The sequence below is a fragment of the Molothrus aeneus genome, chromosome Z (genome assembly GCF_037042795.1).
Source record: "Molothrus aeneus isolate 106 chromosome Z, BPBGC_Maene_1.0, whole genome shotgun sequence".
Taxonomy (NCBI): Eukaryota; Metazoa; Chordata; class Aves; order Passeriformes; family Icteridae; genus Molothrus; species Molothrus aeneus.
This window is the reverse complement of record NC_089680.1, coordinates 49,112,719-49,132,405: the sequence shown is the minus strand read 5'-3', so window position 1 is coordinate 49,132,405 and position 19,687 is coordinate 49,112,719. Positions and strand designations below refer to the sequence as shown.

General features: G+C 40.3%; 1 protein-coding gene across 1 annotated transcript in view; it reads left to right on the top strand.

Moving 5' to 3' along the window:
* Positions 1 to 3,648: 3,648 nt before the first annotated feature.
* PIGG (phosphatidylinositol glycan anchor biosynthesis class G (EMM blood group)) overlaps positions 3,649 to 19,687 on the top strand; it is an 81,040-nt gene continuing 65,001 nt past the window's right edge. The window contains exons 1-6 of the mRNA XM_066569655.1: positions 3,649 to 3,833; positions 7,013 to 7,218; positions 8,211 to 8,420; positions 9,911 to 10,099; positions 11,652 to 11,790; positions 15,365 to 15,577. Of these exons, the coding sequence (XP_066425752.1) occupies positions 3,674 to 3,833; positions 7,013 to 7,218; positions 8,211 to 8,420; positions 9,911 to 10,099; positions 11,652 to 11,790; positions 15,365 to 15,577 (1,117 nt within the window). The 5' untranslated portion in view covers positions 3,649 to 3,673. The remainder of the gene's footprint in view (positions 3,834 to 7,012; positions 7,219 to 8,210; positions 8,421 to 9,910; positions 10,100 to 11,651; positions 11,791 to 15,364; positions 15,578 to 19,687) is intronic.

Here is a 19,687-nt window from a genome sequence, read left to right as displayed (position 1 = left end):
GACAAGTTTAAGAGGTATCACTGATTACAGAAAAGAGATGCTTGTTTAAACCATTGGCATGAGGTGCTCACATATCTGACATTGTCAGTGACAGAAGAGATGAGCAGGTTTCACATAAACACACATATTCAGATGTGAAATCCTGTTAAATTAGGCCCAGAGAGGAGAATGACTGATGCAGTTCAAAAAGCAAGGGGGTGATCTGCAGATACCCAGAACTTATCAACAGCAGGCAAACAGGCCTGAGAGCAAAACTACAAGGGAATTATTAAAAATAAAGCTAAGTAAGAGAAAGGAAAAATTAAAAAAAAAACCCTGAGAAAACTGACTGCAAATTGTCTGTATTTGAAACTAGAGGAGAAGGGAAGATAGGGTCTGTTTTTCTAGTCAAATTGTGATGCATAAGAAGTGAAAGAATCAGGAGAGAAGAAGCTGGGGAAGCAGACATGCTGAGTGCTGACTAATGGGCAGCCTTTCATTAAGGGGTGGCAGAGGACACAGAGACTGTTGGAAGGGCATGTGCTCCTCCCTCGCAGGACACACAAATTTTTTACTAGCTGACTCCATAGAGAAAAGCCTGAGGGATGCCAGAGCGACTTACAGCATCACCTGGCTGCTTTAAATGCTGGTGGCAATTACTCTCACCAAAAATGTGTTCCTACTGGTTCCTATATTTACCTGTTGAAGACAAGGCTTGGTTGGCTTTCAGTCTGCTGATTTCTCAGCAGATTTGGGAAAATGCCTCTAGAGAAGGCTCTGCACAGAGCACTAAATTCCTTCTTCCTCAACACACAGAGATGTAAATTTGCTTGAGTGGCTCTTCACAACAGCAGCAGTAGCAACATGCTCTCCTATAGAGAAAGATGCAAATTCATCTCCCACAGGGATGGGTTGTACCATGCTCTAAAATGTTTGCTGGCTGTGATGAAACAAAAGCCTTCTGAATCACATGAAGTGCACTATATTGCACCTTTCCAGACATTCTGGCATGAACCTTTAACCTTCCAGAGAATATTTAAGTCAGCCAGTACCCATTGACATGAATTGGTGCACGCAATACTGACTGCGCTTACAAACTGGGAAGCACACAAACACTTCCTCTGAAAGCTCACGAAATCACCAGCTCTCAGGGCATAAATGTGTTATGCACAACAGAGGGGGTTGTACCCCAGAGCTTGTAAAACGGCCACAGCAGTGTGCAGCAGTGATTGTCAATACATTATGTTGCAACATGCTTGTAGGCTCACAGACAGACAGATTTAAAGTGTGGTACAACGCTCAGGATTCTTCCTGTATCTGACCCCTGCAGTTAAGTGCTACAGTTATGGACTTGAAAGCATGTTGCTGCAAGAACTTGCCAAATGGTGACGGTACTCAGTAAATGCCCAGTGATAGGTCCCAGGGAGTGTGAATCACATGCTAGATACTGTTTTTTATGTCTGTAGAGAAATCCTTTTTCCTGAACGCAGAAATTCTGATCTTCTGTGGGAATTTGAAGGTTTGAATGACAGGAGAAAGATGCAGTTTGGGGAATTTCCACTTACTGAAAGGGAAAGTAAGCTTTACACATGAAATAAAATGAAGACAGACATTTCTTAGATGCTGTTTTGTGATGCATAAACATTTCTTACATTAGGTTACTTTATATTTGTTAGGCAACCTTTCCTAGTTTCTGGTTGGAGAGTCTCACTAATTCAAGGTTTAAAGGAGAGGAAAAATACCCATAAAAAAGCAACCAATACAGCTTCTCTTGGATGCAAAAATAACGTAACTTTAAGGCATACTACCTAAAGTAATTTTAAAGTTTGTATACAATGGCCCAAAGTTGCCTTTTGCCATGTCCTACTGTTTCAAGCAACATTCCTTGCATGGGTTTTTTTTTTTGAATTTGATTGCACATCTCATAATCAGCCGAAGTTAATAACTGAATACTGACTTTCATGGGCCTTCAGAGTTGTGATTCTGTAAAAAAACAAGTGAATAGTGTCTGCAAAAATGCAATTTCTTTTAAAAATAATGGGTTTGGATCATCTCAAGAAGTGGAAATGCTATCAGTATTCTCAGTAGAAGCATGAAGTGGTAAAAGTGGCCAGAAAATGCACTCAGGCAGCCTAAAGGTAGCATATTGCTCAGGAATGCTCATATGTAAAGAGCATGAATACACAGCACTCAGGCTCCTTGATTTTTTTTTCTTTGTATTTGGAGACCCTATGAAAGGCCAAACACAAAGCTTTTATCCTGAACCCACTCACACATGCCTCTCACATCACAGCAACTTTGCCTTGTGGCAGGTGTTGCAAAGCCCAGAATTAACAGCTGGCCAATGTAACTGGCAGTAAAACCACAAACTGACCAACTGCAGCAGGGAAACATTTCTCAAAGCACAGTACAACGCATTTGGCCTATGTTTACACAGAACAGATCATGCGTTGTGCTGAGGAAAAAGACCCAGTGGGAAAACCACCCTGGCATCAGCTGTCATGGTTCTTGCAGGGTCACACGGGAGCACAGGCACACAGCTGTGGGTGGTGGCTGCAAACAGGTGCCGTGCCAGCAGCAGACTGTGGCAGTGCAGCTTTGTCCCGAATGACCACAAGGGGACACGTCCAGGTGTAAGTGGAAATGGAGCCGGCAGGGTGCTGTGCTTGTTAGATCAGGGAAAACGTGCCACTCATAGGTAAAGCCAAGGACTTGTGTACACTGCAGAAACATGTGCCGCATCTTTCAAGCACAGTGGTGGGCCATACAAAAACTTCCTGGGTAGGAATGAGGAGCAGTTTTCTTTGGGAGAATGAAATTTTGAGGCTATCCTCCTATTTCAGTATACATAGCAAGACCAGTATAAACTCTGTTCACTATGCAGAGAGTTTTTGGTTTCCTTTTTCAGAAAATTTAAGTTTAAAACTTACTTCTCCTCATCTTCTGACATGATCTGCCTGCCATAGTCCATTTCCATTCCAACGGAAAGATTAAGAGATACCACTATCCAGTTTTATTAAGAGGTGTGTGTTTGCCCGGCGAAAGATTCTGCTTGCCAACACCCGCAGCAGCCACAGTTCAGGACTCCTTCCTGCCCGGCCAAGCACTCTTTACTGCAGCAATTCGTCAAACCTGCTTTCCGCTCCCGCCGGGGAACGCGGGGTCGGGACGCGGGGTGGGATGAGGGATCGGGACGCGGGGTACGATGTGGAGTTGGGTCGCAGGTGTGGGACGCGCGACCGGGATGCGGAAGGGGCAAGCAGAGGCAGGAATGCAGAGACCGAAAGCACAGGAAGGCAGAGACCGGACGTGAATCGCGGAGGTGGAACGAGGATCCAGGAGGCGGGTTCGGAGGCGGGATGCGAAAGCCGGAGGTTGGTCCGGAGGCGGGTCCGGAGGCGGGGCGCGGGTCCATGAGGCGGGTTGTGGGGGAGCAACGAGGGGCCGTACTTCCGCTTCGGTGTTGCTGTTACGCGCTCGCGGAGGGGCTGCCGGGACGCTGGCCAATAGCGAGGCTTGGCGGAAGCGCGCGCTGGTTGCTGGTTGGCGGGCGGCGGGCCGGAGGCGGGGCCAGGCGGGCAGGGCGGGCGTGCCGCAGGTGCCGCCCCCCAGAGCCGGCGCAGCGCCGGCCGGGCCGGGTCGGGTCGGGTCAGGTCAGGTCAGGTCAGGTCGGTGCCGCTGGTGCCGAACCAGGATGTGGCTGCGCTCCGGGGTGTTCGCCTCCTCCTGCCTCCTCGTGCAGGCTTTGGGCGTCGCGCTATTCCTCCGTGGCTTCTTCCCGGTGCCCGTCAGGTCCGTGCCCCGCAGAGAGGCCCGCGCGGACCCTCCCGCCGAGCCGGCCCCGCCCGGCCCAGGTAACGCGAGCAGCTGCCGGGCGCGCCCGTCGCGCGGTGTCGCGGAACATCTTTCTGTAGCGCCCTCGTGTTTCCAGACCAGTTTCCCGAGTAGTTTAGAACTTAACTGGTTTTCACGTAGTTATGGATCACAGGCAGATGTACCTGCTCGCAGTCGAAAAGCCTCAAGCGTCAGCTGTCACTTTTTTGAAAGGTGTGTTTTCCTGTCGTTTTATTTCCCTCTCCCTGACTCTGATGGAGCCGTGATACCCGGGCCTGTTCAATGGCACCTTGTTTGCATTAAATGATGCCGCCTCGGCTAAAACGCCTCACGCTTTTCCTGTGATCATTCGCTGGCTGTGTTGTGCCCGAGATTCATTGTTCATTGATGTTTCTGTGGTGTGTGAGTGTCCTAATGCCACCTCAGTGAGACTTTTAACACGTCAGTAGTGAGAGAGCAACTGTAGTAATGAAGGTTGCAATGAGTACGGAATTGCCATCCGTCACTGTTTCTGTGAAATCGCTGTCTTTACAGGTCCTAGTCTGTTCCAGAGCTGAATTTGTGAAACCAGAATTTTCAAGAATCTTTTTAAGGAGCCTGTAGAGAATGTGCTAATAAAGCAGTCGTCTCATATGTTCAGTCACAAATTGTATTAAAGTAATGTGAAGAGGACTGTGTACTTGAGGGACTGTTTTTCACCAGTTTGGAGCTTGTGGGGTGAAACCTCAGGTTCACTTGGCAGCTAGATCGAGTTGTATTTTGCTCATACAAAGCTCTTGATTGGAGCACCAAGTTATGGTTAACTTTTTGGAGCAGGACTGTAATAGCCAAACTGGGTCTTTAGCTGCTTGATATTTACTGTTAAGTCTTCTAAGTGTGTGACGTTATGCCTGTAGGGACAGGCTCACTTAAATTGCGAGACATAGTGGAGAGAACCAGAAGGTTGTGTGGTTTAGAGTGTGGTGTACTGGTTTAGCAGGAACACTGAAAGAATCTAGTCTGGTAACAGACTGTGTGGTTTCTGCTGAAAGGCAGGTTGATTTTTAGCTGGAGTTTACCAAGAGTATCACAGATATTTGAAAGGCTGCTGTGAGTGAAATATTGCATTCACATGTGATTATTAGCAGAAGACTTAATGTAGAAGGAGACTGTTCAGATGGGAAGGAGATGTCAGACAATTTGGTTTTGGAAGGACTGGTTTGTGTTGAAGAGTGGAAGTGTGTGCCACAGGGCTCTACAAGCAGTTTAAATTTAGGCATGTCATGAGCAAGTCTAGGTGTAGTAGGCAAAAATGGAGTGACAGTAGAAAAATGATTACTTTCTGTAGTACTTGGTTACAGTATGCTTGCAGAGTGATGTCTGGATGATATTGCCCAAAGGCAGGGTATTGCCCGCGATGCAGAAGGCTTTCAACCTACTTTAGACCTATTCAGAAAACAACGTTTCTCCAGTGCTTCTTAAATTCCTGAATGTTTCACTTTGTGAGTCCTGACTGCTGTTGAGTGCATGCTGTCATAGCTGTAAAAAGGCTTGATACTGAATGCTTGCAGCACATTATTGTAATAAGTTCTTGGTAGAGAACCTGTGGTTTTCTTCACAGAGTTCAGGTTCATTTAGAGTAACTGTTTTCTAAGTAACCCTGGCAGAGATAAATAAGCATGCTGCATGGCAAGACTTGGACAATGTGTTGCTTTAACTATCTTACACTAAGTATTTTCATATGGCTTGTAAATTACTCCAAATTCATTTGAACTTCTCAACACTTTGGCTTTCTGATAAATCACACTGCAGGAGGAATTTAGGAGTAGGGCGTATGTGTCTGTGATCTGAACATTTTTGGTGTCCAGCAAGCTTTCTTTCACTAAGCAGTGGATAGGGAAAAGATGTAACTAACAGAACATCTGGTGATGCCTTCTTGTTTTTCATGGAGAGCCAAAGCATGCCTGATAAGTTGATAATTCAAGTCCTGAAAAAAAAAATAAATTATCAGTTTAATTAGGATTGCTTGCAGTCAGCATTTTGTTGTTGTTGAGATTTCCTTCTTCTCCCTGCTGTGTCCTCCTCCTCCATTTCCTGATCTGGAAAAATCACTAGCAGTAACTAGTCTGTGAATGTCAGTTGGTTGATGCTTATCTGTGTAACCCCAAAATAAAATTTCTGAGGTTGTTTTTGATGTTGCTGTGTTAGACACACCATTATCTGCAACCTGTCCAAACTGTCAACCACTTTTGCAGAAAAAATCTTTACTCTGAAGGAATGTAAAACCCCTAACTTTATATAACACATTTAGAGAGCAGTTGATTCAACACGATGGTGTCTGGATAGAGGCCTGTGGGTAGGATACATTCTGCTTCCATTTTGCCCTTCTGTGTTTTTTCCTGTTAGAGAATTGAGACCTATAGAGGTTGGAGTGAAAATGCTGCTGTAAGTCCTGAATGTCACCATGTGGACCAAGTTCAATGCAGATGAAGGAAGAGTTGCTGTGGCCAGAATTAAATCCATGCAAGAGAAAGAGGTGGGCTTGAAGGCATGGCGTTGCCTACTGCTTGATGCACAGCAGCATTTTTCTGTACCCACCTATATGTTCAGAGAATTCTGGAATTGGATTTTGGCCCTGCAGCTGCTATCACTGAAGTAGCCTGTCATACAGTCTTCTACCTTGAAGGGAGTGAATGTGCATAAATCTGTTTGATTCAAGTTTCAGTGAAATTGTCTCTTTCTTTGTAATCTTCCTGTTATCTTACGGTGACATTTCATACAGAGGCATTGTTTATGTTGTGATGTGCAAAACTGGGTATTAGCACAGGTGAATGCTATGTCTTTTTTCTAACAGAAGTTTTCTGTCAGATACAATTAGTTCACCTTTACTGAAGTAAAAAGAGAGAAGGTAGCAGCTGTTACTTTGAATGCTCTCCATTACAAAGCTTTTCCTTTTCTCAATTTCATGTCACACATGCCTTTCACATCGTATTTTACTTCCTAAAGGTGATATTGGAGTTGTGTTATTCCTGTGCTGGATGGCTTGAAAACTCTTCTTCAGATTACTTCTCAGGTTTGCTGTCTGCAGCTTCTTGTTTCTGGGTGTAGAATTAATAAAGAAGTCGAAAGCACTCATTTATGTGGTGAAGTCGTCCTTTAACTTCTGTCTCGTCTTTGGTAAAATTTTTTGACTTTTATATGCCCTGTTTTTGTTGCTTAGGAATGGTTTCTAACTGGACCAAGATTCCTCCACCACTTTTCAAAAAAGTTGTCATTGTGCTGATAGATGCTTTGAGAGATGATTTTGTGTTTGGACCCAAAGGTAAACAGTTCATGCCGTACACTACTCAAGTTGTTGAAAAAGGGACTTCCTACAGTTTCATTGCTGAAGCCAAGCCACCCACTGTGACTATGCCTCGAATTAAAGTAAGTGGGATTTTTTTCTATCATTTCATTGGAGAAGCTTTTGAAGTATGAGGTGTTTCATATGCTTGGAGTTGGCATAAAGGACACGTGTGTGGTGTTGGTGCAATCTATGGCTGAATGTCTCTGTGCGGTAGTAGTGCATGTGGTAGACTCCTGATTTGCCGTGCGCAAGAGGTTAAGGACAGGTAAGGCCCTAGTCCAGGCTTAAGTGATCGATGTAGCGTTTTTATTTGTAATCATGGGAAGGCAGTAGTCTCTTAGTTGTCCAGTTTTCCAGAGGTCTTCTATCTAGAAACATTTTTATTGTATTTCTCTGTGTTCTTGTAACTTCTGAGAGAAAATTCACTTTAGTATGAAATTGTTTTGTCATAGGGATGTTTCTGAAGAGCTTAAAAAGGAAATTCTGCCAAGTTCCAGGTAAATAAAAGATGAATTGTGTTGGTGTCATCAAAATACTAGATCATCCAGGCTTATCAGTGGTAGATCTGAGTAGTAACTCTGTGCACTGAAGAGGCCGAGGCAGTGATCAGTGGTAGGCTAACTAGCAGGAGAGTGAAGGAGAGACAGTCTGGTAACTCTTTATAGGTGGGCTTCAGTGCTTCTTCTAGAAGTTTCTTACTTACTGTTTTGAAGGTACTGTTGTTGTTAATGTTGAATCGGTTTACTTACACCTAAATTGTCTTTTGGTGGTTTAATGACCAGCAAACATCAACTGTTTGTTTGATGAAAAGACTGAAAGTCTTTTTTCTGTCCATTAATTGAGACAGTAATACTTTTACTTTCTGTAAAGCAGTAATCACGTACATAAACTAGCACTGTGTTGTGGCAGATGAGATTATGTGGCAAGACAGCTTGTGTTCTTTTACTTTGTTATATTTCCTTCTCAAAAATGTGATTTTTCTACCATCTGGTTTATTCCTTCCTCCCATAGCTGCTGTCTTCTGAGCACTGGAAGTTTCCTGTTTAATGCATCTCTTTTCTTCTTTCATTAGGCTTTGATGACAGGTAGCATACCTGGTTTCATTGATGTTGTTGTGAACCTCAATTCTCCAGCTCTCTTGGATGACAATCTGATATGGCAGGCAAAAACAGCTGGGAAAAGAATCATATTTTATGGTGATGATACTTGGGTCAAATTGTTCCCAAAGCACTTTGTGGAATATGATGGAACAACATCATTTTTTGTGTCAGACTTCACAGAGGTGAGAGGTTTCGTATGATCCTAAGTTAAATGAAGTGAGTACAGTCAGACAGTGTCAGTTTTTGAGAATACGTGAATAAAGCTATCCTTGTTCTGAGATATTCACCTGGCAATTAAATAGAAATTGAATTTGTATGTCATTTTGGTGTGGGTGCTGTAAAGCTAAGCATTTGAATCCCCCATGCATCTGCTGTAAAAAGTGTTGGGATGATACGTAATCATCAATTTATCACTCTTTAATTTAACTAAGCATGCCATTTTCTCACAAAACTTGCTCTGGTTGGAAGTTAGACTAGTTGCTTTGTTTAAAAATTCTGCTAAGCACATTTTCAGTTTGCTATCAGATATTTTTAATTAGTGCAATCTTTAAGAGGTCCATTAATATATTAGCTTGGTGTCTTAAAGGTATACTTTTATAGTATTGCATCACTTTTGTAATTGCAATGGGAGCAGTGTTTCTTTATGTTGTAAAAGAAGGAGCATAGAAAGTAAGTGAAACAAATGCTGATAATTTTTACTCTGGGCACATTAGAAGAGTAAATGCTTTGACAAATTTACTTCATTTTTGAACCTTTATGATTTTTAAAACCTCAAGCCATTGACCTGCTGCTACTGACTGAAGTATTTTATTATTTAAGAAAGTTAGAAAGGTCTAATGTGAATTGGAAGACGTGTTTAATTGTTTATATTGATGAGACTTGCAAAAGCTTCTACGTGGAGTAAAAAGTACAATGTTGTACTAGATCTGTGGTTATGTGGCTCTCAAACTCTTTATGCAGTCCTTATGCTATCTTAATGCAGTGTATTAAACATGCAGCTTTTTACAGTTCTTTTGGTAGTTATATACAGACTCAACAAAGTAGTATCACATGGGAAATATTGTAGGGATTTTTAATAACCGAAGAGAATATATGCAACTAAAAATGTATTGTCAATCTAAGCAGGAAAACAGTTGGGTTAGTTTGAATAGAACTTTTCAGTTTTTCTTTCTCACTGTGTTGTCAGTTCTTTTACTCATAGCAAGTTCCACCTTCTTGTGTTTGCACACTAGCAAAAATGGAGCTGAGAAATTAGGGTTTGTTGTACCCCTGAGCTTCCCATCATTAAACTGAGACATTTTGTTGTACTTTTGATATGATGTATCACATGTGAAGTGATAATCTGGATCGTGCAGGGTGAAAGTGACTGAAAAGTTCTTGGGACAGTTTTTAAAAGTTTCTATGGAAGCTTGGCAAACAGATTGCCTTGTCTGCATGTAACCTGGTGTGTCCTTACCAGAAAAGATTAAATGGGGTGAAGAATCTATTTTGTTAGACAAATATATTTGAGTGCCTGACATTGAACTAATAAATTTTTTTTCTTGTTAACATTGCCCATGTAAGTTCATCAACTTCTATGGAATTTTCATGGGTAGCATATGGTTAATTTTTTTGTGCTTTTTAAAAGAGGGAAGGTTTTTTTTACCATATAGTTGTTTTCCTTTTCTTTGAGGTTGATGATAATGTTACCAGGCATTTGGATAGGGTGCTAAAGAGAGAAGACTGGGATCTCCTAATACTACATTATCTGGGGTTGGACCATATTGGTCATATGACTGGGCCAAACAGCCCATTAGTGGGACCAAAACTTCGTGAAATGGATAACATACTGAAGAAGATTCATATTTCCCTTCTTTCAAAGGTAATACAGGTTCTTCTTGGGTCAATGTCTGTTAGTTGTGGACTGACATTAAAATGCTTGCTGGTTGTTGTTGTTGTTAGCTTCTTTATTCATAGACTAAAGTGTGTATTCTGTTCTTTGCTTTCCTGGGCCATTTCCCAGTGTAGTATTTTTAAGGATTTGGTGGCTGACCTTAGTAACATCTGCTAACAGCCTCTTCTGGGCAGCTGTGGGACATAATATCCCCTTGATGTGCAGGAAGAGGAGAGGAATGCCTGCCAAAGTTCTCTCATCACTTGTGAATTAAAATGGTTACTGATGTGCTTTCAAGTAATGAAATTCTGCAGAAGGAGGAATGGGCATGTGTAGCTAATGGTTCTGATGTCCAGAATTATGAAGGCATACTTAATTCTTAGATAGTTGATAAATTCAAATGGAAGTGGTGGTCTTAATCTGCATTTTTTATGGTAAATGTAGCACATCTGAATCTATTTTTAGATTTGTAAATACTAGTTGTCACTTACCTAAGCAGTCTGGATACTGAAATACCAAGTCCTAGTTCCAGGTGGCCTGAAGCTCTTTTTTTTTATTGTTTGTTTTTGGCTACTGCAATTCAGAATAACTGATCATGAAATTTTAATAATATTTTTAGTCAAGTGGGTACTATAACATGAAAAAAAAGGTTAAATCCTGTGTGTGGAAGTTCCAGGAATGTTACAGTTTTCTGTTTTTTAGTATCTTTGTTTTTGCCACTTATATTCAAGCCTTTATCTTTGTTTCAGAATACAGACATAATAAAAGCACTTTATTTTTTGGATAGCATGTGTACTGGTAATAACGAGAGATGATACAAAAGTGCTTTGTTGTTGAATGACTGTTAATTTTCTGCCGCTTTGGTTAGCTCAAAATTCTTGGACAGACCTCACTTAAGTTTCTGTTTCTCTTTATTCAGAAACATACACCTCATTCAACATCATTCTTCAACAATCATTATCAATTAGTCTTCATTGACTGTTAGATCTAAATCCCAAATCAGTCAGATTTCAATCCCTAAAGCCCTTGGGAAACTATCAACCATTAGAAACAGGATTATTTTTTAATATTGAATTGATATTATGTTAGTATTTACAATATTAATAATTTGGCATTTATATTAAAACTTAGTGAAGCTGAGGGAATGAAGAGGGGGATTATGTCTGTGTTAATGATGCTCTTCTGGGACTCCTGATTTTCTTCTCATGGTGATAGCCTTTATTTAGTCTTCCAGAGAGTTTCTTGTAACTCTATAAATTCAGGGATTTTTAAAAAAGCTTTTTTTGTGCCTTTTTTTTTTTTTTTTTGCTAAGATACTGGCAAGCATGTTAGATATGAATATGCCTTAACTTTTAAAAATTACTATTACTGAGTTATACTTAATTGCAGTGATCTCTTATTATCTGCCCCAGGGTGAGCAAGTTTCAAAACTGAAGTTAATTTTGAGACATATTCATGTTTGAAAATGATGAAGATAGTGAAATTATATAAATTAATTCTGTTTGTATGGTAACTTAGATTTTTTTTCTGTGATTTGCAGGAGGAAGCTTCTCTTCCCAATTTGTTAGTTGTTTGTGGGGATCATGGAATGTCTGAAACAGGCAGTCATGGTGGCTCTTCAGAAGGAGAAGTGCACACACCACTACTGTTTATCAGTTCTGCTTTTGGGAAGAGAAGTGGTAAGGATCAAAGAAGCATTACGGTTTTTAGAACTGTCTTAGTTTCAGATGGAATAGAGTTAATTTTCCACTTAGTGGCTTGTAAAGGACTGTTTTCTGGGTTCAGTATGAGAATAATGTTGATAACAGACTGGTGTTTTCGTGTTTACTCTGAATCAAGGACTTTCCTGTTTCCCATGCTCTGCCATTGAGCGGGTGCAAAAGGAGACATTAAGGAGCATAGCAAGGACATCTGACCTGAACTGGCCAAAGGTATATTTTATGCCATGGAACATCATTCGTAGTATATAAACTGGGGCTGCCAGTCACTGCTTGGGGATGGAGTGGACATCAGTCAGCAGGGGGTGACAAATTTTGTTGTGAATCACTTCTTTCTCTTGGGTTTTTATTCTTCCCCCATCTTCTTTTCATTACTGTTATTAGTATAATATTTAATTTTGTTTCAATTATTAAACTGTTCTAGTCTCGACCCATGAGGTTTACCTTTTCTTTCTCCTCCCCACCAGGATGGGTGGTGGCTGCATGGTACTTGGTGTAAGGCTCCAGTAGGTACCAGTGCATAGTGTACTCTAATAGGATGGGAACACTACTACTGTATATAGCTGTAAAAAGAATAGCAATAATAATTATGTGTAGATTATAGTAGTTATTATTGTAAGGGAAAGAGGGGAGAGAGAGGAATAAAACCCAAGAGAAATGTGTGATGCACAATGCAATTGCTCACCACCTGCTGATTGGTGTCCAGCCCATCTTCAAGCAGCAATCCACAGCATCCAGTCAACTCCCTCCAGTTTGTATACTGGCTATGATGTGCTATGATTTGGAGTATTCCTTAAAGCAGTTCAGGTCAGCTGCTTCAACTGTGTTCCCTCCCAGCTTCTCATGCTCCCTGGCAGAGCACAGGACGTGGAAAAGTTCTTGATTTAGTGTAAGCCCTTCTTACCAGCAGCTAAAACATCAGTGTGGTATCAACATTATTCTCATACTGAATCCAAAACATAGCCCCTGTATCGGATACTAGGAAGAAAATTAACTCTGTCCCAATTGAAACCAGGACAAGAACACACTGTCAACTCTTAATTTATATTATACTATAATTCTTTTTGAAAAGTGCTTTGGTTTGTTTTACAGTTATTTTGGAAGCCCATTCTTTGTGGTCTAAAACTCTGTATTCAGCTAAAGTTAGCATCTGTATCTTGGTGAAACCGAGAATCATGAATGAAGCTTTGTAACCAGTGAGAGAATTGTGTATTTCTGAGATGATAATGTTTTACAGCACTTTTACATCCAAATATTGAGCGCTAATGAGTTCTATTGTCAGAATATTGGGCTAATGGTAAATGAATAGATGTATATACAAAATCCTATTTGAAGTGGGTTGAAACTGTGTCAGGGCCAGAATACTTCCTTGGCCTCTATTCTTCTCTCTCAGACAGCTAGGATAGAAGAATGAAAATTTCTCACACGGAGTCCCCCAGAAGGAGGAAGAAAGCCCTTGGGAGGGAGACTAGAGACTATTTGAAATAGGATTATTTGATTATTTTTTAACATTAAATTGATCTGACCCTTGTGAAAGGGTGAGAGGTGATGGCACTGATAACATAACTATTGATTGCTAAGTCTTAAGGATAGAATATGGACCATGAGTTTGTTTACTGTACAGGCTGCTTAGTTTTATATAACTGATGTGAGTTCACATGGTTCTAAAGCTGATTTTCTACTTGTAGATAATGACAAAAACCAAAAAACAGACAGTTAAAGGCAAGAGGCAATAAAGAAATGAACTGGGAATCTTAATCTACTTTGTAGAGTTGTGCTTAAACAAAATTCTTGACTGAGTGGATAGGTGGAATGCAATTATACCAGGAGTGAATATTTTCCTCAAAATAATACTCCCTTCTGCCTTTCATTCTGCCACTTGTTCATTTCCATGTGATTTCTTTTCTTCGAAAACCTTTGTGCAGAAACTTTGATTTATTTATCTTGCTGGAAGTTCCTGCAGCATGGTGGAGGTAGATTTTCCTGTAAAGTTGTTATCCAGCTGCAGTAGAAAGCACTGCTTGAGGAGTCCTTGACCTCTTCTCAGGTCTGTAAACAAAACAAAGTCAAGAGTGGATCAAAACTCTTGGCTAAATTTTTATTTTATGAATTTCACTAGCATGTGTTGACAGCCAGGCCACAAGAGTATAGATTCTGTAAATGCAGTCTCCTGTTCATTGGAATTAGTTTCTGTGAGGTTTAACCTGAATGAGCAGTTCTTACAATTCAGTGAAACGTATCTATTTACCCGTCTTTTGGAATAGCATTTGTGATTTCTAATGCCTTTGTAAATATCCAGCAGTTTACTTTTCATTGGTACAGTAATCAGGATTCTAGTGACTGCTCCTTATGATCCTACTGTAAACAAAATGTACGGTGGTTAATTTGGTAGACCTCAAAATAGTAATCCTGTGGGCTTTTTACATTTAGTATGCTGTCAGAGTATTACTTGTATAGCCTTCTACAGAGATGTGTCACCCATGATTGGCTAAATGTGTTTGGGTAGTTTGGCTTTTTTTTACCAGTTAAGAACTTGCCTTTAAAGATAAAATCTGAAAACTGCTGACATACAGGCACTCATGCAAAGAGGCTTTACAGATTATAGATGGCATTCTGTACAAGTATGGGATTAATCAGAGCTAGATGAGAAATGAGGCAAATTTTAATGCTCTTAAAAGCAGCCTTGAGAGGAATAAAGACTATATAGAATTCTTTCTATACTGCATTTAAGTCAAAACTCAATGCTTGAAGTTACAAAGAGGATGAAATAAAAGCATATAGAAAACCACCGTTACCTAACTGGTTTAGGATGAAAAGAAGCAGCTGGCAAAACAAACAGAAGGTTCCTTATGTTAATAAAATCATTCATGTCTGTAGATTTCTGTGGGACTGAAGGCTAATCCTGATAACTGCAGTTAAGTTAATGGAATCTTACACAGAACCCTTAAAAAATCACTAGGTTTTCCTGCAGGTAGCCATGGATTTGGAGCCTCAACATGTCTGATGTCCAATTCTGTTTTCCTAGCAACCTGATATTAATTAAATCTTGAGCTGTTGTCATTATATCAAGATGCTTCTGGAATGCTGTCAGTATTATTTTAGGTTTTCATTCTATGTTCATATATTAAATCGACCAACTGTAGTGTTTTCTATTATTTCTAATGTAAAAGTTATGAAACTCTCTTAGGATGTAGGCTGCAATTTGATATTAAGGTGATGTCCTGGACCATCCATTTTCTTACTTCTACTTGTATAACATTTATTTTATGTTTACAGTAGTTATTATCATTGAAGAGTGGCGCTGGCAAAGAATTTAATAAATTTTGGATTTACAGCAGCAGAGGATAGCAGCTGAGAAAGATCAGTCAGCTCTCTGTAGACCACTTAAAATAGCTGATCTAACACCAATGAAACAATTTTGAATCTAAAAAGGTACCAGCTGTCTCTGGAGAAATAGAATGGACTTGTTATTGAAATACTTCTTTTCCTCTCTCTTTTTCTTTCTCTCTTTTTTTTTTTTTTTTCTTCATTCTAGCTCCTCCAGCCCAACCTGAGCATGTGCAGCAAACAGATTTAGCTAGCACACTGGCAATAGGTCTTGGCCTACCAATTTCAAGAAACAGTGTTGGGAACCTTATATTGCCAGTTGTTGGAGGCAAGACAATGAGAGAACAGCTACGTTTTATGCACTTGAATGGGTTCCAGCTCAGCAGATTGCTGCAAGAGAATATGCCTGCATATGAAAAAGGTAAATTAGCTAAAAAAAATGTTACAGATATACTAAAAGGAGGTTGTTTATAAAACAGTTTGGATTTTTAAATTCAATAGTATGGCATTGCACTGCAAGTTAGCTATTCTTTTGAGAGCAGTATTCAGAACAGTTGTACTAAATTCAATCTTTACTGCAACCTACTTTATACTGCTTCTGAATACAATTTTTTAAATGACTACTAATATTCCTAGTTGGCAAAAGAGCAAAAATAAGATGGAGTAAGATTAAAGTAAAAATGCCAGTGTAGTTAAATCTCAGTAGTTTCATAACTGCTCTTTGTGAGGTGTTCTATATAGGGCACTGACTCTGAGCTATTTGGAGAATTAACACAATGGACTGAATTTTCTAGTTTAAATAAAAAGATGCTTCAAGTAAAGCTGGGAGATAATTTAGGGTAAGTTATCTTTTTATTTCATTTTTATGTATTTACTTGAAATGAGAACCTGGAGAACTGCTTATTAAAAATGCATGAATGTGTGTGTGTGTGTGTATTTATTTGGAGGAAAGAATAAAAAACAAGTAGAAAAAATAAACCAAACCTAGCAAAATGTTGTATTTCATTAGGAAGCATGATACAAACTGCAGTATAAATAATGAAGTTAATATGATAATTTTGTTAAAAAAATTGAGTCAGAGGGTGAAGGAGAATATTTTACCATTGACATTAGAAGATGTCTTGAAGTGACTCTGAAGCTTGTCAATTGATTTGTAATCTGTTGAATTATTAAAATAACTAGATGAGAATGCAGAGCTGTTGTATTGCTAGGAATAATTAAAGTGAATACCAACGTAGATTTTAGCAAAATGATTGTTCTAGGTCAAGAATCAATTATCTTTCAACATCACAGCTTCTAATCATAATTAAACCTTGTCCAGGAATCTCAACAGAACAAATTCTGCTTGTAGCAACAACATGCCTATAGCAGGACCCATGCTCCATCTCTTCTGACATTTTTCTTCTGCACAAATTTCTTCACTTGACCCAGTTGTGTCAAGTGAGGAACTTGCCCCGTTGAGGGGTTTCAGGATATGACTGTGTTGCTGAAAATGCCATCAAAAAACTCCTATCTTACAGTATTTCTGCAAACACTGATGAAACAGGCTGGAGTTTCTACCAGCTTCTTGTTTATATCTTCATTTTCATTTTATTTTTTGTCTGAGAACAGTTTAATTTCAACTTGTAGCTTTCATCTGAGAAATGAAAGTCAAAATTGCTGAGGATAAAAATGTGAGAAATTTTTATGGTGCTTGCTTGTGACTGCAAACTTATTAGAGGTGCTGCCATACTGGAAAGAGTTTGAGAGCCAAAGCACCCACAATGACTTTCTCTCTTTTCAGTAATGGAAAGTCTCAATAACATGGTGGAAATTAAGCTTTTTTTACAGAGTCTTAATGTCAATTTCCCCTGTTTCTGTGGACTTCTTAGAGGGGGTCTTGTTTTTCTTAGAGTGTCCTAGATGTGCAAGGCTTTGGTCTGTTCAGTTAAGACTGGCAGGGAAGCAGTATGTTCTGTTTCTTTAGTGTTGTTTGAGTGATGTGGATACTTCAGGCCTAGAAGTACTAAAGACAATGCCACTAACTCAGTGACTTACAAATGTAACTCAAGAGCTGCATGGATGGCCATTTGTTTTGCATGGCCTTTAAGTGAAGATAAATGCTTCCCACTATCCCACTACAGAAACATAGACATCTCTCCGGATTCCCCTTAGCTTGCAGAGAAGTTAGTATATTCAGTAATCTGATTCATGTCCAAGAAGGTTGCCTGCTCTTTAAAAAAGGGAAAAAGGAAGGATTCTGGGAACTGCTGAACCAGTCAGCCTCACCGCTATACTTGTAAAGATCACAGAACAGATCTTCCTGGAAGACATTTTAAACATGTGGAAGACAGAAAGGTTATTGGAAATTACTGACACTACTTTGCCATGGGAAAATTGAGCCTGGCTAATTTAGTGTCCTATGATGGACAAAAGATGTGTCATCTACTTAGACTTCTGTAAGGCCTTTGGTAAGGCCTCCCTAAACATTCGTGCTGCTGTTGTTAGAGTGATATGGTTAGACAAATGGACTCTGTAATGAATAAGAAATTGGCTGCATGTCTGTAAAGTCGGTGGCTTAATGTCTGATTGGAAGCCAATAATGAATGGTGATGTAGCAAAAGATGTCTCCATTAACAGTGCTGGCAATGAATGAGATAATCTTAAAAGCAACTTCCAGCCTGAATAATTCTACAATTCTAAGATTGTAAGTTTGGAATGTGAGGAGGGAAAATTTATCTTTATGTGAGAGAGTGGTGACAGGCATGTAGCTGTTCCTGGGAGTGGATGATGAAATAGTTGAGAACTTCTGAGTCAGGATTAGTGCACAGACCAACATGGGCAATATTTTATGGGTGTCTAGGGCAGACAGTTGGATTGTAAGGAATCGTAGCTTCGTAGGAATTTGTTGTAAGGATTGTAGCTTTTCAGACAACTAGAGGAGGTCTTATTTTCACCATCCATGGTGCTCATGTGATGCTTCAGCCATACTGTTGCGTTTCAGGCTAGATAGATGGACAGTGAGATGGACTGAAAAGTGGCTCACCTGCTGGGTTCATGTGAATGTGATCAGGGGCACAAAGTCTCCCTGAAAGCTATTGTGATCAACCACAGGGCTTGACTCAAGCCAGAACTATTCAGCATCTTCATCAATGATCTGGCCAGTGGTACAAAGTGGCATCTCAGCAAAGGAAGGACACAACAGAGTTCTGGGAGAAGTGCTTGATGCAATAGGTGGGTCTCCTGCCACTCAGAAGCACTTTGATAGCCTGGAGAAATGGGCTGACAGGAACCTCTTAAGGTTCAGCAAAGGGAAATGCTAAATCCTGCAGCTGGGAAGAAGTAATCCCAATGTATCATAGCAGATTGGGTTTTGGCTGGCTGGACGCAGCTGGAGGAACCACCACGGGGTGACTGGGGATACCAAGTTGAGTATCAGGCAGCAGAGCACCCTTGTGGAAAGAAGCGCAATAGCATCCAAGGTAGCATTAGGAGGACAGTCAGGCTGGTCAGTCCTGCCTCTCCTATCGGCTGTGGTGAGCGGGCATCAGGAGTCTTGGGTCTGGTGCTGGGCTTCTCGGTACCATCATTTAGTGGATGTAACATAGTAAGTGTAGTGCATGGTCATGAAGGTGATGAAGGGATTGGAATGTCTGTCATATGAGGAAGGGCTGAGGGTGCTAGGACTGTTTAGGAGGGGTCTTATCAATGTAGGGGAGGCAATAAACAAGATGGGACCAGGGTATAATTGGTGGTCCTCACAAAAAATTTGGAGGAAACCTTTTTCGGTAAGATTTGTCAAACACTGGAATGAGTTGGCAAGAGAGGTTGTGGAGGCTTCATACCTGTAAACATTCAAGACCTGACTGGACACAGGTCTGAGCAATCTTCTTTAACTCACCCTACTCAGAGCCTTTTAATCTGTATTTATGGAACATCTGAGCACTCAGCAGAGTTGTGCTGACAGCTCTTGAGCTGTATAATTTCTGAATTCCACAGATAAGGTCTTCTGCCAGGTTTTTTGGAGTAAAAGAAACCCCAAAAAATAGTTGGATTCAGCTGGACATCACTCCCATTTGTTTAGTTGGACATCACTCATATTGAAACTGCTGCTGCAGTTTCAAGCTTTCCACTGCAGATTCTCCTGTAGGAACAACTAGTGGATCAAAACATTTCAGTTTCAATGCTAAGAAAAATGCCTATACTTGCAAGGATAGCATAAGCCTTGCTGCTTTAAAAAAATATATTTTTGACTCTTGAAGTCCTGTCCAGTGCTGTAACTTACAGCACAGAGATTAGAGCAACAGCTGTTGGGACCATGAGGACGATGACTGGGTCAGGAAAAGACTCACCCTTTTTAAGCTATATCATAAAATGTACATTCATTTTTGGTGGAATATTGGTTTCCTTCTTAACACAGTGATATGAAGTCAGCTGTCAGTTGAGTTGAATTGCTGTCAGATGGGAAGACAGAATGATTTTAATAAGCTGTTTCATAAAGAAGCCATGGATTTCCCTGAATTCAACTGCTCCAATGTTAAGAGCAAACTGT